The 21230-nt window shown below is 42.3% G+C and overlaps 1 protein-coding gene across 3 annotated transcripts in view; it reads left to right on the forward strand.

Moving 5' to 3' along the window:
• LOC139331286 (connector enhancer of kinase suppressor of ras 2) overlaps nt 1–21230 on the forward strand; it is a 56627-nt gene that overhangs the window by 12494 nt on the left and 22903 nt on the right. For all 3 annotated transcript variants that reach the window (XM_070962693.1, XM_070962692.1, XM_070962694.1), the window contains exons 3-8: nt 6921–7123; nt 8006–8093; nt 9385–9426; nt 15036–15155; nt 16533–16592; nt 16743–16811. In XM_070962693.1, coding sequence (XP_070818794.1) covers nt 6921–7123; nt 8006–8093; nt 9385–9426; nt 15036–15155; nt 16533–16592; nt 16743–16811 — 582 coding nt within the window. The remainder of the gene's footprint in view (nt 1–6920; nt 7124–8005; nt 8094–9384; nt 9427–15035; nt 15156–16532; nt 16593–16742; nt 16812–21230) is intronic.

Raw genomic sequence — 21230 nt, forward strand, 5'->3', positions numbered from 1 at the left:
CAGAATCAGCTTTATTGGCTAAGCATGTGTACACATACAAGGAATTCGGCTTTTTAACTTGTTTTAACTTGTTCTCAATGTAGACTACACAGTTTTAAGAACAATTCACAGGGAGACAGAAATAGGCATACAGCTAGAAACAAGGACAACAAATCTGAACAAAGACAAAAAATAAACACAGAACCAATCAACCTGGTATCGTGCCAAAGTGTGTAATACACGGCCCACGCTGGTCCGCCGTGTCTGTGTCACACTTCGCATGGCAAAGGTGTGAAAACCTTCTCATTCCACGGCAATGCAACAGTAATAAATATATCAATGTCCGGTTCCACTTTCAAAATAAAGCCTGCTAAGAAACATGTCATGTGACAGATACGGTTTGCTTGGATTTAGGAGAAAATCACGGTTTGGCTTAAAATAATTACTTCCTTAAAACGATAAGACTGACTGCTGATTGCACACAGGAATCAAATCCTGCTTGTGTGTCTGATCCACCACTCATTTTAATACAGAAATTAGGCGTTTTTGCTAAAGTTGAAATTTTTGCAGCACAACTAATTAATTGCAGTGTAATTGTTGCGATAAGTGGATTTGTTCATTGAGTTCAGCTTTGGAGAACTGTCTTGACGGTGCTGACCTTTGTATGGAGAAGCTAACATAGCGGCACCATCCACTTCTATTTCACCCTCCTCTGTCAGAGCGTAAACTGCTCTACAGAGGAGGCATCTTTGGAACGAACTGTGTGGAATCATTGTCCTGTTAGCGATCGCTTGTTGACTTAATTGCTCTTTTATTAAATGAAATTATGTGCAATCTCAGTGCCACATTTCCAGGGAGAGGTAAACAGCACAGCACAGAGAAAACACACAAGAGCTGGCATGTTGCTAGCATGTTCCCAGCTGGTTAGCGGTTAGCTTGTTAGTATTCTTTTGTCAGATTAAACAAGGTTTTTATGGCAAAGCATAAGATGTCAAAGAAATATATTCTTTTAGTTTTGGTGTTGAAACTATTGATGTTAGTGTCCAAAAAATTCAAACTGTACCTGGCCTTTGTATCCATCATCAGTATTCAAGATCTATTTGCTAGAACTACTACAACTAGAATAGTTTTCTGTCATATAACTGCTAAAGAAATCCTCACAGGTAGAACAATTTTTATATTGGCTGTTGTTTATTTTCCACCACCAGTTATTGATATTGGCTTAAGAAATGGCTAGAAAAATCCTCCGTCATTTGGGCCCTGCTTTGTGTGTACTCCCTCGGTCACTGCTGACTGTATGTGCAGTGGCCCTGCTCAGGATTAGGGAATTAGGGAGAATTAGGTGCTACTCTCCCAGTGAGAGAGAGAGGGAGAGAGAGAGACGAAGGGAGAGTGAGAGGGAGAAAGAGAGGGGAAGAGAACGAGAGGGAGTATGTAGAAAGAGTATGCAGGATGCACCTTATCTCCCAGGCACACATGGCTGGATTAGTTGGGGCTGTTTGAATGTGTGTGTGAGAGTGTGTGTATGTGCACATGCTTGTGTGCCTTTGCTAATCAGCGTCTCCTCTCATTCAAACGTTCCAGCATGGGAATGAGTGTCCCAGAGCAGCAATCACCATATGTCCTGGGACTGGACACACAGCATACAGATACGGATGCCAGGTAGACAAGGTGTTTCACTAAACTACTGCTGCGAGTAGCTTTGATGGATAATTCTAGTTTATTACAACTTGGGTCTTGCTTTTGGTAGCTTTAGCTATCATTCCTATCAGGTATAATAACACTCTGCTCACCAAGTTAATTGCAGAGATCTGGGAACAGCATCAGACTATTTCCATGTTTTAAACAGAGCCCCAAACTGAAAGGTGAAATTTAAGATGAACTGTAAAATATTACCCAAACTATCAGTCATCAATCACAGTTCTCACACGGACTTCATGGTTTAACTTAGGCCACACCAAATCTGCTGTAGATGTGTGCACTTACAGTTTTAAAGGGTAAAGATGAATTTTTACTGACTTTTTGGGTAAACGCGCTTGAATTTGTCACTACTCATTTCTTCCCCTATGGACTAAGTTGCAGTGTTTCGAGATCTCAGCAATCATTTTACTTGGCAAAGTGTTTTCATTATCAATAGAAACGAAGGCTGAAACTACTAAAGTCAGACTCGTTATAAAAAAATAGAATTATCTTTAGGTAGCCTTGAAAAAGCAAAATCTCAACAGACCTCCTATCTCTCATTAACTATACTCTCCAGGTAACAAAGGGACACAGCTCTGTAGTACCTGTAGACACTGAATATTTGGATAATAAAGGGCAATTCACTGTCATCAGCAATATAATCCATTATAAGGAAAGCAAAACCTCAACCATTATGACTTTCTGGTCTTTCTGCAGTAAGAAAGGGAAGCTTCTGTGTCCCTGGATCAATGCAAGTTTCAAGGGCCTACTGAGCTTTCAGTCCCGCTGTAAATGTGGAAAAGTCCCTTCTTTTATGTCTATGCAATTGAGTTTTTGCCCCTAGCATCTATGCTAAATAGGTTTCTGTTGGTGCAGTGAATTTTCAGCAAGATGTGCTAAGAAATGGCCATAACTTCAGAATGAAATGCTACTCATCCCCAAAATCTGAATTGAAAGACACATCAATGATATAGACACAGGTGTCTATAAAAATATAAAGGTTGAGCAAATGAAAACACCTTAATTTGAATCAGAACAAATACATCAGAAGGCTGCACATATACCTTTTCTTTATCAGACTGTTATTCAAAGTCAGCTATAGCAGCCAGGCCACAGCTCAGCACATAGCTGTTGATTATTGAAAAAATTAATCGCAAGAGACAATTTCCCATTTTCACTACTTAGACAGCTAACATACTGTGTACAGCTACTATTTTTATACTCAAATGATAAGAAAACCTTCTCAGTTAACCTACTTTATATTAACTTTTAAAAACTTCTAAAAAAGCAGTTTAGACAAATGAATAATTCATGGCATTCATCTCTTTGTGTCCTATACGTCTAACATTCAGGCAGCCCATGTGGTGTCCCCCAAGGTTCTATTTTAGTGCCACTTACAGTAGGTTTTCTTTACAAAGTAGTGTATCTTATTAGACTTAGCTTTATTTCCTTTGAAGGTCTAGTAATCAGCTTTACTTAAATGGCAATAACAATACCATTCAACCAGCATGGTTGACAGATTCAATTTCTATACCTTGCTTTTCTTGGTCAGAACTACAGGAATGGCATCATTCATTAATGCAACTGGACAAAAGGCAGAAAGACAACCTGTATTTCTCAGTAGTCTGTCACACATAGGCAAACACATTCATATCAGTTTGAGTTTTTAATCCCTCTTCCTTGGACTTAGAGAAGCCATGAAAAACTACTGGCAGACAGCATTGGTGTGATGACAGCTTGACAGTTTGTTCAAAAACAACAGTGCTCCTAAAGAGATTAGCATCGATGCTGCTGTAGCATCAGCTGTATCAGAGCTGGAGAGTGCTGGAGAGTGTCTTTGAAAGAAGAGCAGAGAATAGTACTGAAGGCTTTTCTGGTTGGTTGAAGTCAGCCTGTGATAGACAGTGATAGATAGATGTTTCATCCAACCACCTGCCTCAAATTTTTTTGAAAGTACCTTCCCTTTTCCAAACAGCTACAATGGACGTCTTCCCAGATTGTTCTGTGTAACAAACCATCTGGCTCGTCGGGTTAGGATGTTCTGCCTCTGTACCAAAACATCTTACAAAAACTTAACAACTCTGAAAAAATGAAATATCTTGGCATAATCCATAATGATAATTAGGTAGCTGTTTTATTTTTGGAACTTTGTCCTGATTCTACTTTCGCTCTGCTTTTGTTCTGAGAAAGTGATTTGTGTCGTCATCTCCTCCTGTAACTCCTTCACACAGATGAGTCAGCTTTCTGTTGGTTCCTTTTCAGCGCTACCCTTTGCTGACTCCAAATTGATTTGAAAATCCTGTTGGTTTTGTGAATGTTATTTAATAGTTGGCTGAGATTTATATTCCTGGTCCTTTTCATCTTCACTTAAACCTTTAAACATTTTGAGCTAATGAGACAGGAAATACAGGAAAGCTGAAATGAAATGAATGTTGAGTGTCATCTTTGGGTCAGTGAGGTAGCATCCCTGCCATTATTGTGTGACACTCTGGTCACTGCTTGTATCCTTTGCCCTTTGACTGTGTTTGATTTGTGCATATGCTTATCTCTGCTTGATACAAGTGATTTTAATCTGACTGCTCTCTCCTTTTTATGTAGTTTTGTCACAGAGTTGGCTGATGGTCTTATAATAGCTTTTTTCTAGTTGCTGATTGCTCAAGGCTAACCACTATCTGAATTAAAGTGCTTTGTTTTAAACAGTGCCATAAAAAAGGTCATTACAAACAAATCAAACCATGTGTATCTTATAATTTGTATTCTGTTTTTAAGCAGCAGAAAACAGCCCTTGCTCTATCCAGGGAGAAAAAAAACGCTGGTTTCATTTTAATCTGGTGCCCAATAGAAAACTGTAGCTGGACCTGTTAAATAAGAAAAACCTGCAGTAAAAATTCAAAATTTACTGTGATAGAAAGTTCATCTGAGTTGAACGGTGAAAGCACATCTTCCAAGATGAGGGCAACATATGCAAAATCAATAATCTCTTGATTCATAGAGGTTAGATACTCCACATTTTGGTGCAAGTGCACTTTAAGAGCTTGCATTGAAGACCAGTGAATGTACAGCGGAGCATAAATGCTTCACTTTTGAAAAGAAAAAATGATTCAACGGTTAAGCCCCACGTTTTGCCCAAACATTTCATAAACGATGCCTGAGTGTGATTCTGTGAGCAGTGGTAGAAATATTAGCATGGAGGAGAGGCCACTCCACACATGGCTGCCATGGCAACCACATCGACATGAAGGTGGAGGGGTGATTGCTCTAATGGCATCGCCCTCTTACTGTATTGATTTGACACACACTGGCACACATATGCATGCACAGCTCAAATTATTTCTCTCCCCTTCTCCACACAGTCATCCAGACTGTCTACACAGGGCATTATGCCCCTGCTTCATCGCAGCACTCTGTCCCCCGGAGAGAGCCGCACACAGCTTTACATCTGATCATACGACAGGCTAATTACAGCTGTGCAAACATGTATACTCCAAGTTCACTTATATACATCTACATCCACACGGAAAACAACAGATTACACAGAACACAGTGTATGCATGACCCAGTTTCAGTGAGATGCATAGCTGGGTGTTCTCTCTTCCTCTCTCTCCCTCTTGTCTTCTGCCTCTTTAGTTCTTCAATTCTCTCTCTCTCGCTGCCACTGTGAAACCCTCTCCTCTTTGTAGTCACTGTGGTCGTGACTGTGTAGAATAGATCTAGAGGCAGAGGAGGAATAGATACGTCTAGCTAAGCCTGTGCATCTGACTATACAAAGATGTGTGTGTGTGTGTGTGTGTGTGTGTGTGTGTGTGTGTGTGTGTGTGTGTGTGTGTGTGTGTGTGTGTGTGTGTGTGTGTGTGTGTGTAGCCTTTATGTCAGCAGGAATCAGGCTCTGTCTGGCAGGACATGGCTGGAGGTGCCTTGGGACACTGAGCAATGTGGCTCAGTGGGTCTGTCTCTATGTGTCTGTGTGTCTGTGTGTGTTTATTTGAAAGGGTCACAGTGCAGTAATGGGCTACTTGAACAGCTTGGTGGTCTTGTATTAGTGCAGAGAGTGGCGAATTTTATGAAAAAAATAATGGTTGTTCAGAGACACTGATTCTAATTTTGGTTCATTCCACTCACAATAAGCCATTATGCTTTAATCACAGTAGATACATTTTCTGTTCAACTTATAAAACCATCCCTCTTATTTAGACAGATCAAAGTCCATATGTGGGAGCTGTATCCCTTCCAAAATATGATGCAGTGATTTTGCGTTCCTATATGTTTCTTTGAGGATTAGTAAAGGATTTTTATAAACATGTAGTTCAGCATTTTGAGAAATGTGCTTGTTCACTTTCTTGCCATGAGTGAGGTGATAATAAGATTGATATCTATTTCATATCTTTGTGTATGGAGCTAGATCCAAGGGGCGATTAGCCTAGCTTAACACAAAGACTAGAAGCAAAGGTAGACAGCTAGCACCGCCGTATCGAAAGTTAAAAATGTGCCTACCAGCATCTTCAGGATCACTAATTAACACATTATTTTTAGCTTGTTTGATCCACACGTAAGCAAAATGTTAGTTTATAGGGAGTTATGTGGTGCAGCTATTTCTTGATGAACAATGACTTCCAGGAGTCTCGTTGTCACAATAAGGGTACCAGGTGTGGTGCCATTGTGCCTGTGCAGAGCAGGGCATCGGACTGGGAAGAAAAAGGGGAATGCTAGAATGAATAGCTGTTTCTCCTAGCTTTCAGTCTTTAGGCTAACCACGCACTGACTCCAGCTCGGCTTTAACGAGCAGATATGAGCATGGTATCAGTCCTCTTATCTTAACTCTTGGATAGAATGCAAAGTGGTTCACAAATTCTTTATCCTTTGATAAAACAAGTCACTGCCACGAGTAACCTCACAACAACAATTTATGACACATGTCCTGCTTTACAAAAGCAACATGTTAGCATAGCAGCAGTTTTAGTCCTTTACACAAGATGCGTTCAGGCACAGTATTGAATGTAGGTGACTTGTGTTTTGGCAGCATCCAGTGCCCACTACACAGACATTGTAGTTACATGTATAAAAGGGACGACTACAGACTTGAAGTGTTAAAAACACACTTCGGGTTGCACAAATGAAAACGTGCTCCATGACATCTGCTCCATCAGACGCTCTGATCGTTGAGACGGAGGACTGAAAACAGCATCAGGAGTGCAGACAAGGATTTAGAGTGTATGATAATAGGATGCTACTCCTAAAATGAATCTATCTTATTTGTCTTTCAGAACTACGGCCTGGAGACAGAGAACCTTCGGACTCTGTCCCACAAGCTGAACGCTTCGGCAAAGAACCTCCAGAACTTCATCCTGGGCCGGCGGCGGGGTGGACACTACGATGGACGTGCTTCCCGGAGGCTACCCAATGACTTCCTCACCTCGGTGGTGGATCTGATTGGTGCAGCAAAGAACCTGCTGGCCTGGCTCGATAGGTAGGGACCAAAGCTGAGGCTGTGAATTTGGGAATGTAACCTTTAATTTTTAGGACAACATCCCCATTTTTTATCAAATGAAGATGATCACAAAGACCATAGCATAGCATAAAGGACTGAGCTAGCCATGCTAGCTGTTTCCCTCTGCTTCCACTCTCTGTGCTTAGCTAACTGTCTACTGTGACAGACAAAGACGAGAATAGTCTTGATCTTCTTGTCTAACTCCCAGCATATTTCCCAAAATGTTGAACTACTCCTTTAAATTTGACACCTGCTAGAACTGCACAGGGCCCACATTTTTGTGTTGTTATTGTGATGTTGGATCAGCTGATGAAAACCATGTGAAAAACACATTTGAACACATACAAATAAAGCAGCGTTGAGCTTTCGTAGATCCCTGGGTTGCTGAGCCTCCTGGCCATGATATAAAACCAAATATTGTTGTTTGTCTTTCTTGCTTGCATCTGTGCTCTGAGAGGAGCAGAGAATAGCTCTTATTGGTCTCTCTCTCTCTCTCTCTGTGCCATATCACAGCTTTAGAAATCACACTTTTAGCAAATAAATGAAATGCACAAAATATGATTCAAAAAAGTGAATGTAGAAAAAAATCACTTCCTCCAGAGTAAAGGATCTAATTTTTTAAATGACCAAATATGCTTTGCTCACATTCATTTACATAACATGTGATTTTGAGACCTATTTCACCCTGGAGAAAGAAACACCATGTTCCATTTCCAAATTTTGACAGACGAGACTTTATAATGAGATCATGACTAGTATACTCACCCAAGGTTCTGCAAAAGTCCACCATGTTTTAAAGCTCTCAGATGCATTTGTCGGATTATGAACTCTGTTTTGCTTTTTCTTTTTTGTCTGCTCCAGGTCTCCGTTTGCCAGTGTGACAGAGTATTCATTACTGAAGAACAACATTGTACAGCTCTGCCTAGAATTAACTACCATCGTACAACAGGTGCTTTAACACACACACACACGCGCACGCACACACGCACACACACACACACACACACACACACACACACACACACACACACACACACACACACACACACACACACTCACAACTACACAGGGTGTGTGCGTCACACAATCCATCATGTCCATATTCATTACACTCATATAATAAAGGTCATGATTTGAATTGAAAGGGCAAAACTAAAGTGCTTTTGAATTGGGTATATCAATATAGATACAGCTCGTTCTGGTCCATAGCTCTGTCCTATAGGTTTGATTACGCATGGAACATATGCCCACTGCCACAAGCTGTTTGCAGCACGGCTGATGGGATGAGTATCTCTCAGTAACAGCCTCGGGCAAAGTACTCATCGACTCACTGTTAGACCTCATTCTCTGCTTAACTTATGGGCCCTGAAGAGATTGAACTCAGGGTCTGTCATCCCTTGATTTCCTGTCCCCCTTCTGCTCCCCCTCTGGCTCACTCACTCCTCATGTAGATTCGCCACACTTCCACAAACAAATACACTTTTTAAAAATTAAAATTGGAACTGCATGCATACACGCTCTGATACCATAGAAATCTCATTGTTTGGACAGAAACTGCTCTTCTGGACCTCATCCATGTCCTCCCTGTAAGAGCCTGCTTAGAGTGTGTGAGAGTGTGTTTGTATGTGTGCCCAGAGTGAGTCCTGGAGCTGAGCAGATAACACCCATCCCCTCTTACAAGGGCCAGAGGAGAGGGAGGAGAAAGGGGCCACCATAGGTCTACAATCGGCCAAATGAACATGTGGCTGCCAGGGTGCAGCGAGACAGACAAAGGTGGCAGCACCGCCCGCACTAATGCATCAAACAGATGAATTAACTGCTACCATGCACATCTGGTGGATTCAGTGGGCTGCTATCCCAGAAATAGATTAACTATCAGCTATCGTTAAATAACAATCTGTCATGTACAAATAATGTAGTTTCTAAATCCTGCTGAGGCTCACGGAGCTCCAGAGTAGATCCAGAACTGGTCAATCCAATGTTTGAGTCTGCCGAGATTATAAAGTAATATGCATAATGCGCAAGGTTAGAAATGAAATAGCTGACTGCTGATGTTCTCCATTGAAAAAGAAGTCATCTATCTTTCTTCCTGTGGGCCGTCTCATTTTTCTTATTTCCTTCTGTCCAGGTTGTTATATTTGGAGGAGGGAGATATTTGAGCTTCTATCCGGATGTTCACATGATGCTTTCTCATCCTCATGTTTTCTTCTTCTTCTCTCTGTTTTCTTCTCCTTTTACAGGATTGCACTGTGTATGAGACAGAGAATAAGATTCTCCATGTGGTAAGTTTCCGCTTTCAAATCAGAAATTCTTATTAAAATATCAATAATAATTCAAAGTTGCTGTTTCCATCAGAAAACAGTCAAGAGGCACCTCTGCATACTCAACAACTACAGCTGTTAAATGGACACATAAAAGAGTCACAAGACTGCTACCACATACAGTATAATCTGATTTTATTTTGGCATCCTTCCCTATGTGGTAGCATCACACATGAGCTCGCAAAGCATTTAATCAACTTACTATAAAGTACTTACTTTTGTCATACAAAGCACTTTTTTTCCCCAGATTTTGTACAAATCTAACAAAGTTCAATGTTGCATTAAAGTAATAATTCAGTTATTTACTCTCTCGCCAAGCGTTAAGATGAGAAATTCAATACCGCTCTCTTATCTGTAACATTCAGCCAGCTGATGGTTAGCTTAGCTTAGCCCAAAGATAGGAAAAAGGGGGAAACACCTTGCCTGGCCCTGTCCAAAGATAGCAAAATCTGTGCATCAGCACCTCTAAAACTCATTAATTAACACGGTATGCTCATTTCTCTTCATCATTCAAATCCTTACAAAAACCAAAGTGGAAAAGTCAATGGGAGCAGTTGCTAGGCAACCAGGCACATATCCTCCCACAAAACCACAAGTGGTCGTTTTTACAGGTCTGTTTTTGTATGGATGAAACAAACGAAACATAACATGTTCATTATATGTCAATAACTACATTACTGAGGTATCAGTAGGTGGATTCTGTTTCCTTTGGACAAAGCCACGCTAGCCATTCTTCCCTGTTTCTAGTCTTTGTGCTATGCTAAGCACAAAGACACACATCTAACTCATTTTGCAGTTGTAATGATTCTGAAACAATGCTACACGAATTCATAAACACACTGAAAAGAGACTCGTCTGAAAAATATCTGCATGCATGGCAGTGTGTGTGTATGTGTGCGTGCATGTCAGAGTACTCCGTGTTTTTTGTGGGAATTTGTGGCACAAAATTGTGCATGTTAAAGTGCAAGTGAGCCTGAGGCCCTTTGAAAGCTCCAGTTTAGCTTCTGTGTGTGTGTGTGTGCGTGTGCGTGTATGACGGAGAACTGTCTGTGTCCACGTGTGAAACCGAGTGAGCAGCTAGTGTCTGATCCGGGCTGACAGTTGGATTGGGACACTTCCTGCTGCCATTCAAGGTCAGGTGGAGGAAACCAAATAAAATGTTGGCAGGGGGGAGTTCACAGAAACATATCTGAGCATTTTATGCCAAGAAATTCATCCCGGATGAGTATATGGTATATATGCAACTGTATGACGTAGTTCTATAAACAAAGCCAACCATATGACTGTATTTGAGATGTTGGTTTGCCCCCCATGCATGTCCCCCTGTAAAAATGACTACCCCCTTAGCTTTTTGGGCTGTCGTTTGCCTCTGTCGTTACAGGCCTGTTAATAACACAGGACGCAGGACATCAGGCAAATTCAAATATTTAAATGGCTCTGCATATGTGTGTACACCCATATACAAACACACACACACACACACACACACACACACACACACACACACACACACACACACACACACACACACACACACACACACACACACACACAAACCCTGGGTGCCAGACTAAAGGCTACACATGACTAAGTCTGTGATGTGTGGGAGGTTTGTGTGTGAAATAGGGAGACAGCGTGAAAGGAGAGAGAGGAGGAGGTGTTTGTTTTCAGATGCTGCTTGCTTACTGATCCTTGTTTACTATGCGTTTAAGAAATTAATAAAGTGGAGGTGACTTGAAACTGCCTTAAATCATACACAACACACACACACACACACACACACACACACACACACACACACACACACACACACACACTAGTACACAGTTGAGATCTGGTGTTTTACCACTCAGTTTTGAAACAGGACAGTTCCATTTGGACCAACTCACTAATTGATAAGATGCTAACTTACTGCTAACTGACTAAAAACTACTACAATCCATTCCTTCCATCCATTTTCTATACCGACTATCCCTTTTTCGGGGTTGCAGGGGGGTTGGAGCCTATCCCAGCTGTCAACGGGCAAGAGGCGGGGTACACCCTGAACCGGTCGCCAGTCGATTGCAGGGCATAACTACTACCTACCTAACTAATTCAATAACTAGATAGCTACCTATTCAGCTATCTCTCTAGCTGCTAACTAATTACTAACTGAGTAATAACAAGCTAACTAGCTAGCTAGCTGAATAAGTACCAACTAGCTAATCGCTAACTAGCTAATCGCTAACTTAATGCCAACTGCCAACTGAGTAATGGCTAACTGCTAACTGACTAATAACTAACTACTTTACAGACCACTGATGAAACATTATCTAGTATATTTAAGAAGAAGAAGAAGAAGAAACATCCTTTATTGTCACAATGAAAGGGGGAAACTGCACACACCATGCATATGTGAAATTCTTTCTCCGCATTTGACCCATCCTTGGTCCGTCCTTCCTCCACGGCAGACCAGGAGCGGTGGGCTGCCAGCCGACCGGCGCCCAGGACCAGTTCCTTTGTCGCCACCATTGGTCAGGTGGTGATCTTCTTGCATGTTTTTAGTGTTTTTTTTTTTATGGAGGATACCCCAGGTGAGCACGGGGAGAACATGCAAACTCCACACAGAAAGGCCCTTTTTTCCTCGAGCAGCAGGCACCGAAGGCATGGTGGAGGACACGCCACCAGCGCCCACAGCAGGATTTGAATTGGGCCCTTCTAGCTGTGAGGCGACAGTGTTACCACTTGTCCCACCGTGCCACCAATCATTTACTCAATCATTTGGGAAATCCAGTCACTACTTTTCAACTACTCCTCTGTTTAAAATGAACATTTGCATTGCAAACACGTGATCATTTCATAAAATTTATGTGTTTCATATATAGCTAAAATGAGCCACACCTCAACAAGCTACAACATCATTAGACTGCTTGCATGCCAATGCAATGGTAATATCCTGTAACTGAAATAACTGTAGATACTCTGATAGGACCAAGTCTGCATGATCGACAATGGTGTTGGTAGTGCAGCCTTGGTCCCTACCTATCGAGCCAGTCAGGTTAGTATGGAGGTTGATGCAGACAGACACACAGAGAGTCTCCAGTGTGTATCCAACATGGGGTTCAGTCACTGTTCAATGCTCTGGTCATCTCTGCCGTACTTACTGTAGTGGTAGTTGTACGTTTGTCAACTTCTGCTCAATAATGTAAAACTCACTGCTACTCTTCTCTCCTCCAGATATGGCCTGCAGCAATCAGATGGACAGGGATAGTGTGTGTGTGTGTGTGTGTGTGTGTGTATGTGTGTGTGTGTGTGTGTGTGTGTGTGTGTGTGTGTGTGTGTGTGTGTGTGTGAGAGAGAGAGAGAGAGAGAGAGAGAGAGAGAGAGAGAGAGAGAGAGAGAGAGAGAGAGAGAGAGATGGAGAGAGAAGAGAGAGATCAGATATGAGCATGTGTGAGTCTGTGTGTCTGATGGAGCGTGAAATGTGTGTATGAGTGTGTGTGTTTTTATGTGCATGCATGCATAAGGATGAGGGGAATTACATAAGACTGTCCTAGTTGTGTGTTTTCCCTTTCCCTTGTTTTCTCCCCTTTCCTCCCGGACTCTCCATCCCAACCTCCCCGCTTTTCTTTTCCTCTCTTTTCCTCTCCACCTTTCTCTGCGTCTGTGGTCAGGTGTATGTTTGTCACAGTGTATATGCTCATGCATGTGGAGACGATGCATTACACAACCGTGCTTGGCGTTTGTGAGCATGTGAAAGAAGGTGCAAGGAGGAAGAAAGCGCGAGAGAGAGTGAGAATGAGGGTGGCAGTGAACAAGGTGGGGGGGCAGGAGGGGGCTTGTGTGCAGCCAGAGCTTAATCCATTTGGCAGCATACTATGTCTGGCTTTCTATGTGACTGCTCTTAAATCTCACGCCAGCCAGCCACATAAGTTAACTTCCCTATAATCTGCGCTCTGATTCTCTGGAGGCGTGTCAGATCAAGGCTGGGTGTGTCAGAGCTGGAGGAGTTAAGAGTCTCCACACTGGTTACTGGCCTTTTGTCTTCTTGGTCCGAGTTAATCTCAGGTCAAGACTATTAAACCAATGATCAAAGAGGGATGCAAGCAGAGCCACAACATTGTCACTCGCTGTGGTTTCCAACTGGGGACCTCACATGCTATTTATGGCTCCATAGGCTGGATGAGATACACTCTGCTTCTGGTATTCTTCCACTTATTTCCGAGTTTCCTGTCTATTTCCCCTTTAATTTATTTATTTTTTTTTCGAATTAAAGCTCAAAATGTTGTTGTTGTGGTGTCTGTGGATGAGTCCTGGGTGTCCCTTTACATAATGTGTGCACGTCGACTGGAACATAAAATTTCTGTACGAACGCAAAAGTAAACATTCGGTGTAATGTTCAAATAAGTGACCCAGAAAAGGATTGTGTATATTTATGTTTGTGTTAGAGAGCCAGTGAGAGAGAGAGAGAGAGAGAGAGAGAATAAGCATCACATAGCCAGTTCACTGAAGATCTTCCACCTTTTCTCTCATGCTGAATGAATCATAGGCTCTGAGCTATAGTGTATGTGAGTGTGTGTGTGAGTGAGTGAGTGCTCACACTACCTACGCGTGTGTGTGTGTGTGTGTGTGTGTGTGTGTGTGTGTGTGTGTGTGTGTGTGTGTGTGTGTGTGTGTGTTGAAGATCTTGTCTGTTTCATCACTATAATCCAGTAATCCTTGATTACAGAGCGAGCCGAAGAAGCCGGAGAGACATTCACAATGGCCGGTGATGTGGTGGCACGCCCCGTCGCTGTGGATGCACTGAGGGCACGACTGGCTGCAGCGATGGCCGTAGAAACCAGGCGAACACGCTGCAGAGAGCACACACGCTGTTAGAAGGAGAGTGTGTGTGTGTGTGTGTGTGTGCGCGCACAAAGCGGCAGTGTGATGAAGCAGGATAACCAGGGTAAGAGTCTCTGTAGTCAGTCAGCCAAGATTAGAAGGCAGAGATGTTGCTGATGATAAATTAACTTGCATGCGTGACCAAGCAGACAAACAGCCTGAAAAACAGTCAAGGTTTCTTTAGAACAAAGGCAAGGTGAAGCCATGCTTTTTATTCCACATATTTTCTCAGATGCACAGGAATTTAAGTGCAGTGTGAAGAAAAACCTACAGCACAGCTAATTTAACCACTGTGTCTGCTTTTGTTTAGTTGATGTGAAGGCATAAATAGCCCTTATCCTCCAAAAAATATACCAAAAATTACAGATATGAACAAATGAAATTTGTGCTCTGTAATTTAGATGTTAGAAAATGTCATCTGGGCACCTCGGGGTTAGCTGGTATCGGTGATGTGTTGTTCTGTCTGTGACAGTGTCTTGTGGGTATGCCTGTGGACAGACTGTGACAGGAAACAGTTTGTGTGCTGGAGTGATGGAAGTGGCGATGTGGAACAATCTGATGAAATGATTTCTGTTTCACCTCCTCCAGCTAGGTCACAGCATCCCTCGTGGACCAAAACCAATCTCAATAACTTTCTGTCTTTCTCTTTTTGTCACCCTCTCTCTCTCTCTTTCCTCTGCTTCCTTTACCTCCGATGCCCTCTCTAGTGTAAGACCTTAGCAGGGATATGCGACCACATCATCTCTCTGTCGTCGGACTCTCTGGTCTCTCAGTCTGCCCATCTGGAGGTGGTCCACCTTACCAGCATCATGCCCAGTGAAGGGCTGGTAAGGATACAGCTGAGCATGCACACGCATGTATCCACTAGAGCTGTTTTTAGAGATGCACTAATCAGTATTTTCATATAAACCATGCACTAAATGACTATGTGTAATAGGAAAGGGGTCACTTATGGTGACAAAGGCAGAGACAGTTTGGTCTGAGGGTCTATTTTCAGTAGCACAGACTGAATAACCAGAGAAATACTTCATACTACAGGCAGCAGCGTGTCTCTGTGATCCTCTCGCTCTTCCACGACTACTTGTTGCTCCTTGTCACTTTGATCATGAACCACTCTATGGAGTGTATACGCTACAATATACAGTCATAGAGAACTGAGTATTTACAGTATATAGTTTAGAGAATATTATGGATCCAAGACAAAACTGACAGAATGGTGAGACTGAGGGAAAAAGGTGCAATAATAAATTTGTATGCTACTTCAGCACCACAGACAGCACCATGGATTTATGAATACACAGCACAGTTAGGCTACTGACATTTCAGAGCTATTGTTGGGGGCATAGATTTAACTTGCACCAACTTCTAACCTTACACCAAAAGACAGATAAAGGATCAATGAGTCAGGCAGACTAGACCAACATGATAGGTTAACCAGGGGGATGCATTTTGGTCATTTTGTCAACAAGGGTGGTGGCATTCCCCCTCATCCCCCCTCAAATCACCCGCTGGTTACACCTAAAATGAATGCAGCTTTACTTCATCTGGGGCATGTGAAGTCTAAAGTCTCAAAGGACCAATCCAACTAAAGTCACACATCTTCAAATTTGGGAATTATTTATTTAGACAGCTTTTCACATGACATTGGAAGTTTCTCCTTTCAAAGCGGTTAATAGTGTTTTTACATAACTTTGCAGTCTTGTTCATTATTTATTGTGAAAGGTCTTCATAGGGTCAAAACCAAAAATGCTTTTTTTTACCTTTAAGTCTTAGGTCAAGTCTTTAGGGGCGTTAAGTTTCATGTGCAGATGAAGATGAATTAATGGAAATACATGAAGAAATCTGTGGAAAAACAGTAAAAGTAGATGTTTTCCGCAGAGGTCACTGATTAGTTTGAGGAGTCAATCATACTCAAGAGCCTTCGAAGTCAAATGAATTAAACGGCAGTGGGAGAGTTTGGATCAACATGTGAGACAGCATTCTCCACCACCATTGTCAATGCAGAAAACGAAAAGAGCTCAAAGAATTAAACCTGCTCTGGAGGCTCTCCGTTGACCAATACCAATACCACTTCGTGCTAATTATTCCTGTGTGTCACCCATCTGTGAGTCAAGACTCAAACATAAAATAAACATATGTATTTTCCTCTGCGCTCTGTGTTATGCTGAATCCTCCCTCCATGCCTGTATGTGCTTGTGTTTCAGGGGATGTATATCAAATCAACGTACGATGGACTCCACGTTATCACCGGAACCACAGAGAATGTGAGTTTTTGTTTCGCTCAGGGTTGAAGGTTGACATTCACCCAACTGTGGTTTAGGTTCTCTAATTCCACAATGAAAATGAACCTCTGCCTTAATATGTCCTGAATTTGTTTGCAGTGACCTTTATTTCCCCAATTTCTGCCTCCACAGTCTCCAGCAGACCAGTGCAAGAAGATCCACGCAGGGGATGAGGTGATCCAAGTCAACCACCAGACAGTGGTGAGTTAAAAAGCTTTCAAAGCCAACACTGTAGTCATCAAGAGTCACAGGAAATGGACTTTCCTCGTGTTTCCACTGTGAATACATACCGCAAATTGTCTTTTGTTCTCCATTCTGTGCTATGTTGAGGAGATGTCAAGATACATGATGTCTGCTACCACCACCACCACCACCACCACCGCTGCCGCCATGGTGCTTCCTGTCCTGTGCCTGTGTCGCTATGTAGGCTAATTAGACTTGCTGCAGGAGCAGATTATAGGACGATTGTTACAAGACCTTTGTTCAGTCCAGCGTGATTGTCAGCTCACTCTCCGGAATTTGTTCCCATTGTCATAAGAAACCCCTGAAGGAGGCGTCTGGTTTGAAATGTGAACTCATGTTCCACTTTCAGACTCAAATAACTTGTATTCCTGCCTTCAACTCTTCACATCAGAGAGAAGCACAAAAATGGGCAGCCATTTTAAATGGAATGGTGCCTTGTGAGAGCATGTGATTGAGCGCCCTGTCTATTGCCTGTGCTGTCAGCGCTGGCACAAACGATTTGTTCCGGCGTTTATTTGAGATTTCTGAGGAGAAAAAAAGCGGTTTGTGTCTGTGTGTAGATGCCGTTTGCGTGCTTTTTTCAATAAGCATTTCCTCGTACGTCTGGATAGGTGCTGTTCATGCACAAGCGCGAGTGCAGGCGCTGGGGAGCGCGGTTGATTGACGCGTGAGGGAGGTGCGTGTTATCTCTTTCCCTCTCTCTTCTCGGGGTGACAGTGCAGATCGCACCCTGCCAGGTTCTCAGCCCCAACCCCTCATTACTCCCACAGCTAGACCCTCACCACTCTGATCCTTCACCCTGGGGAAGGAGATAAGCAGGGGGAGACAGAGGTGTGTGTGTGTGTGTGTGTGTGTGTGTGTGTGTGTGTGTGTGTGTGTGTGTGTGTGTGTGTGTGTGTGTGTGTGTGTGATGGGGAAAGGGGGGTGAAGTCGTGAAGTCAAGCTGGCAGAGAGTTGGGTGAAAAAGGGAGGAGGAAGTAAAGAGGGACTTAGGGAGAAGAGGAAGAGGATGAAAAGAAAGGGGGGAGACCAGCAGAGGGAAGTCTCTCGTCAGTAGAGTTCTTTTTTCAAGAGTCAAGTCAAGCTGCTGAAGAGGAAGACGGATACACACCAGCAGCAAACTCTCTGTCAACATCACGGCTGATAAGTTTATCTAGTGAGGCTCCATACTTGGAAATTAGATTAGTGTGAATATTGAATGAACATATTCCATTACATTATAGAATCATTATGTAGGCCTAGCCCACGTATTTAGCAACAGCACTGCCTTCATGTCTATGCATGAGCTTCTGTTTGAGACCCACTTCAAAACAGGACTCACAGTTTTTAGCTCAGCTTCTCTTTTGAGGTAAAATGTGGAATTTGCTCAAATAACAAACTGATTGTTTGAAGAGGCAACATAATTATGTGGAGGTAATAGCATCTGGGAAAATAATGAAGACCCCAGGGATTTGAAAAACCTCTCAAGCAGCAGTTTATGCTCTATTATTATTTTGGTAGGTCTCTCTGTTTCCCCCTTCTCTCTGTGTATTTGCATAACACAATAGTTCTAACTGGCCTGGTTAGGATAGGCTTTGTGTTTGCTGTTAACATACAATGTGGGCTGTTTACCATTGTGGAAGATCTAACAAGGGTACAGAAGTTTAGCTTGATCAGGTCCAGTTCACTTCAGGTTAATTCAGGATTTCCGTTTGGCATGAAAACATCTCACTCCTTCAGAGGCAAATGAATTATCTGTCACACGCTGAGCATTGTTTAAAATCATATGACGCTAGAGCAAAATGCTTTTCTAACTTTTGTTCAAAGAATAGTTTGACATTTTGGGAAACATGCTTATCTATGCTGAAAGTTAGATGTGAAAATCGATACCACATCCTTATCTGTTTGTTCAATATGAAGCTACAGTCAGGAGAAGCAGTGGTTGTTTCACCTAGGTTGACTGCTTTGTGCTGCGAGGTTGGAACCACTCATCACATTGGCATAAATTAAATCAAATAAGATGAATAATAAAGAAAATAGGCCACTTTTAAAGGTGGTTCGCCTGTTAGTCCTGTTATTTCCTTCTCCCAACGCAGTGGTGAAGAACACTAAGAGCAAATGCCAGAGGCTGAGTTTCATTAAAACAAAATCATGACTGGTATGTTAACTGCATGCCAAATTAATCAGAGCACACAAAGCCAAATTGCCCCCTGGTTTGCCATATGATCAGTTGTTGATGAGCAATGTAGCATTTAAAAGGCTATTTTTTAAATGGAGTCCGGCACAGTGCTCACTCCACATAAAATGCACCGAACCTACATTACATCCCTTCCAGCAAGGAGAACGATGACAAAATATTATCTCTTTTAACCAAATATCCTCTGGTGTAGCCCAGCTACAAACACAAAAACATGGAATCTGTCAGCAAGTTAGCGTGTCGTTCACCAACGAGCCTGGTTGTAACAGGCACCAACAGATTATCTTCACTTCACCTGTCTGTCCTCTGCTCTGCAGCCGCTCCATGTGCGGGGGGGTAATCTCACCCTTGGGATGGTAGCAGCACTGGCGTCATGTCAAGAGCTTCCCAGGCTTCAACACCTCAAAGGTTGACTCATGTTTCAGAGCAGCGCCACCCAGAGGCCCCGACATACACAAATCAATGATATCTGGATAAATGGAACTCAGGTGTTATTTTTGCCATAAAAACAGATTATGGCCTATCGCCAGATCCATCCATTTACAGGGAAAAGCTGAAGATATAATGTGGTAATTTGTCAGTTTAAGACGTGCTGCTGTGCAGATTTTTTTTACCTTTGGATTGAGCCAGGCTACCTGCTCCCCCCTGCTTCCAGTCTTTTTGCTAAACTAAGCTAACCACCATCTGACAGTAGCTTCATATTAAATGGACGAAAGTGAGAGTGGTATTGATGTGCTCATCGAACAATCAGGAAGCAAACAAGCTTATGTCCCAGATGCTACACTGCCCCTTAATGAAAGACGCCAAAGAGCTCAAGCAGCCGTTCAACAACTCTAAAACTGCCACATTTTGATTTGTCCTGTATCTGTCATTAGGCAATGAATTACAGTTGCAGAGTTTGAATTGATAAATCAGACCACAGATGAATGAATCCTCTTTTGTTTCAGTGGGCAGAACAGGACAAAACATACATACAAACATACAGTGGTTTATTCGTCTGCGGTGGGCCGCTGAAGGCTGACACATGCTGGTCATCATTATGTCGGGAATAGGGTCAGAGCAGTTTTGTCTGTGCGTGTGTGACTATGTATGAGCGCGACGGCCTCTGCGGACACTTCCAGTAGCTGAGACCAGTGTAGCCAATCAATGGCCTGACGAGCGCTGCGAGCTCTGGAGACAGGCTGGCTGGAGCCACGAGGAAATTCTGCAGTCAGCACTCTTTTCTTACTATTTTACCAGCTCGCTCTTTTCTACAGAACTTAAGCCGACTGATGAAGCCAAACTTTATTTTAATATGACAGTGTTTTCAGACCGGAGGTGCTAGGACAGTGTGGTGCATTGTGGTAGTGTGTCTCGCTGTATTGGTAGCCACGAAGAGTAATAACCGGTTTGGTGAAGATTCAGTAATACGTTTGATTGTAAAAAGTTTTATGTGGCAGTCTGTCTGTAGTGGCCTGTAGTTTTTAATCTGCATGTAGAGCCAGGTCAACATCAAAATACACACATTACGATGTTTATTACTTATGTATTATATTAATTTTTACCTTATCTTGCAATATGCAATATGACTTTTTCTGTCTATAAAATATATGAATTAACTTCATGTTTGTAAAGACATATTTTTCTTCAGCGTTGCTGTTATTTGTACTGTACACGTATTTGTTAAAAGCAAAGTGTTAAAAAAGTACACAGTGACTGACAATATACTTATTCGCTGATGTTAGCTGTAATTTTTGGATCTCAATCACATGATTGTGATGGGAATATTAGAGCTTTGAAATGGGCACTTTGTTTTCCAAACTGAACATCATAACCTTCATTAGGGTAACATCTGTTACAGGACTGTTGCATTAGTGCACTGCAGTATTCATTTTAGCCAAGACTACCTAATAAATTGGCAACTAATTGTATGTGAGAGAGGCTAACTAATTATAGAGAAATGGTAAAGCATAAAAACATTTTATGGCTCATTCAAATACGTTATGCACCAAATTTGGTGATGATGGCTTGTAATGGCTTCGGTCTTGAACCAAGGAATTCAGGAATTTAAAAAAAGTTGACTCCGTGCCCTGCTGTCCAGGAGCTGTGGGGAAATGGTTGCACTATATTCATTAAAAACTGACCAGCTTTTCTGAGGCCTTTAGTCTTATTTTATACCACAATTCACTGAGGAACATACTGGCCTGAAATGATATACAGTA

The sequence above is a fragment of the Chaetodon trifascialis genome, chromosome 5, assembly GCF_039877785.1.
Source record: "Chaetodon trifascialis isolate fChaTrf1 chromosome 5, fChaTrf1.hap1, whole genome shotgun sequence".
Lineage (NCBI taxonomy): Eukaryota > Metazoa > Chordata > Actinopteri > Chaetodontiformes > Chaetodontidae > Chaetodon > Chaetodon trifascialis.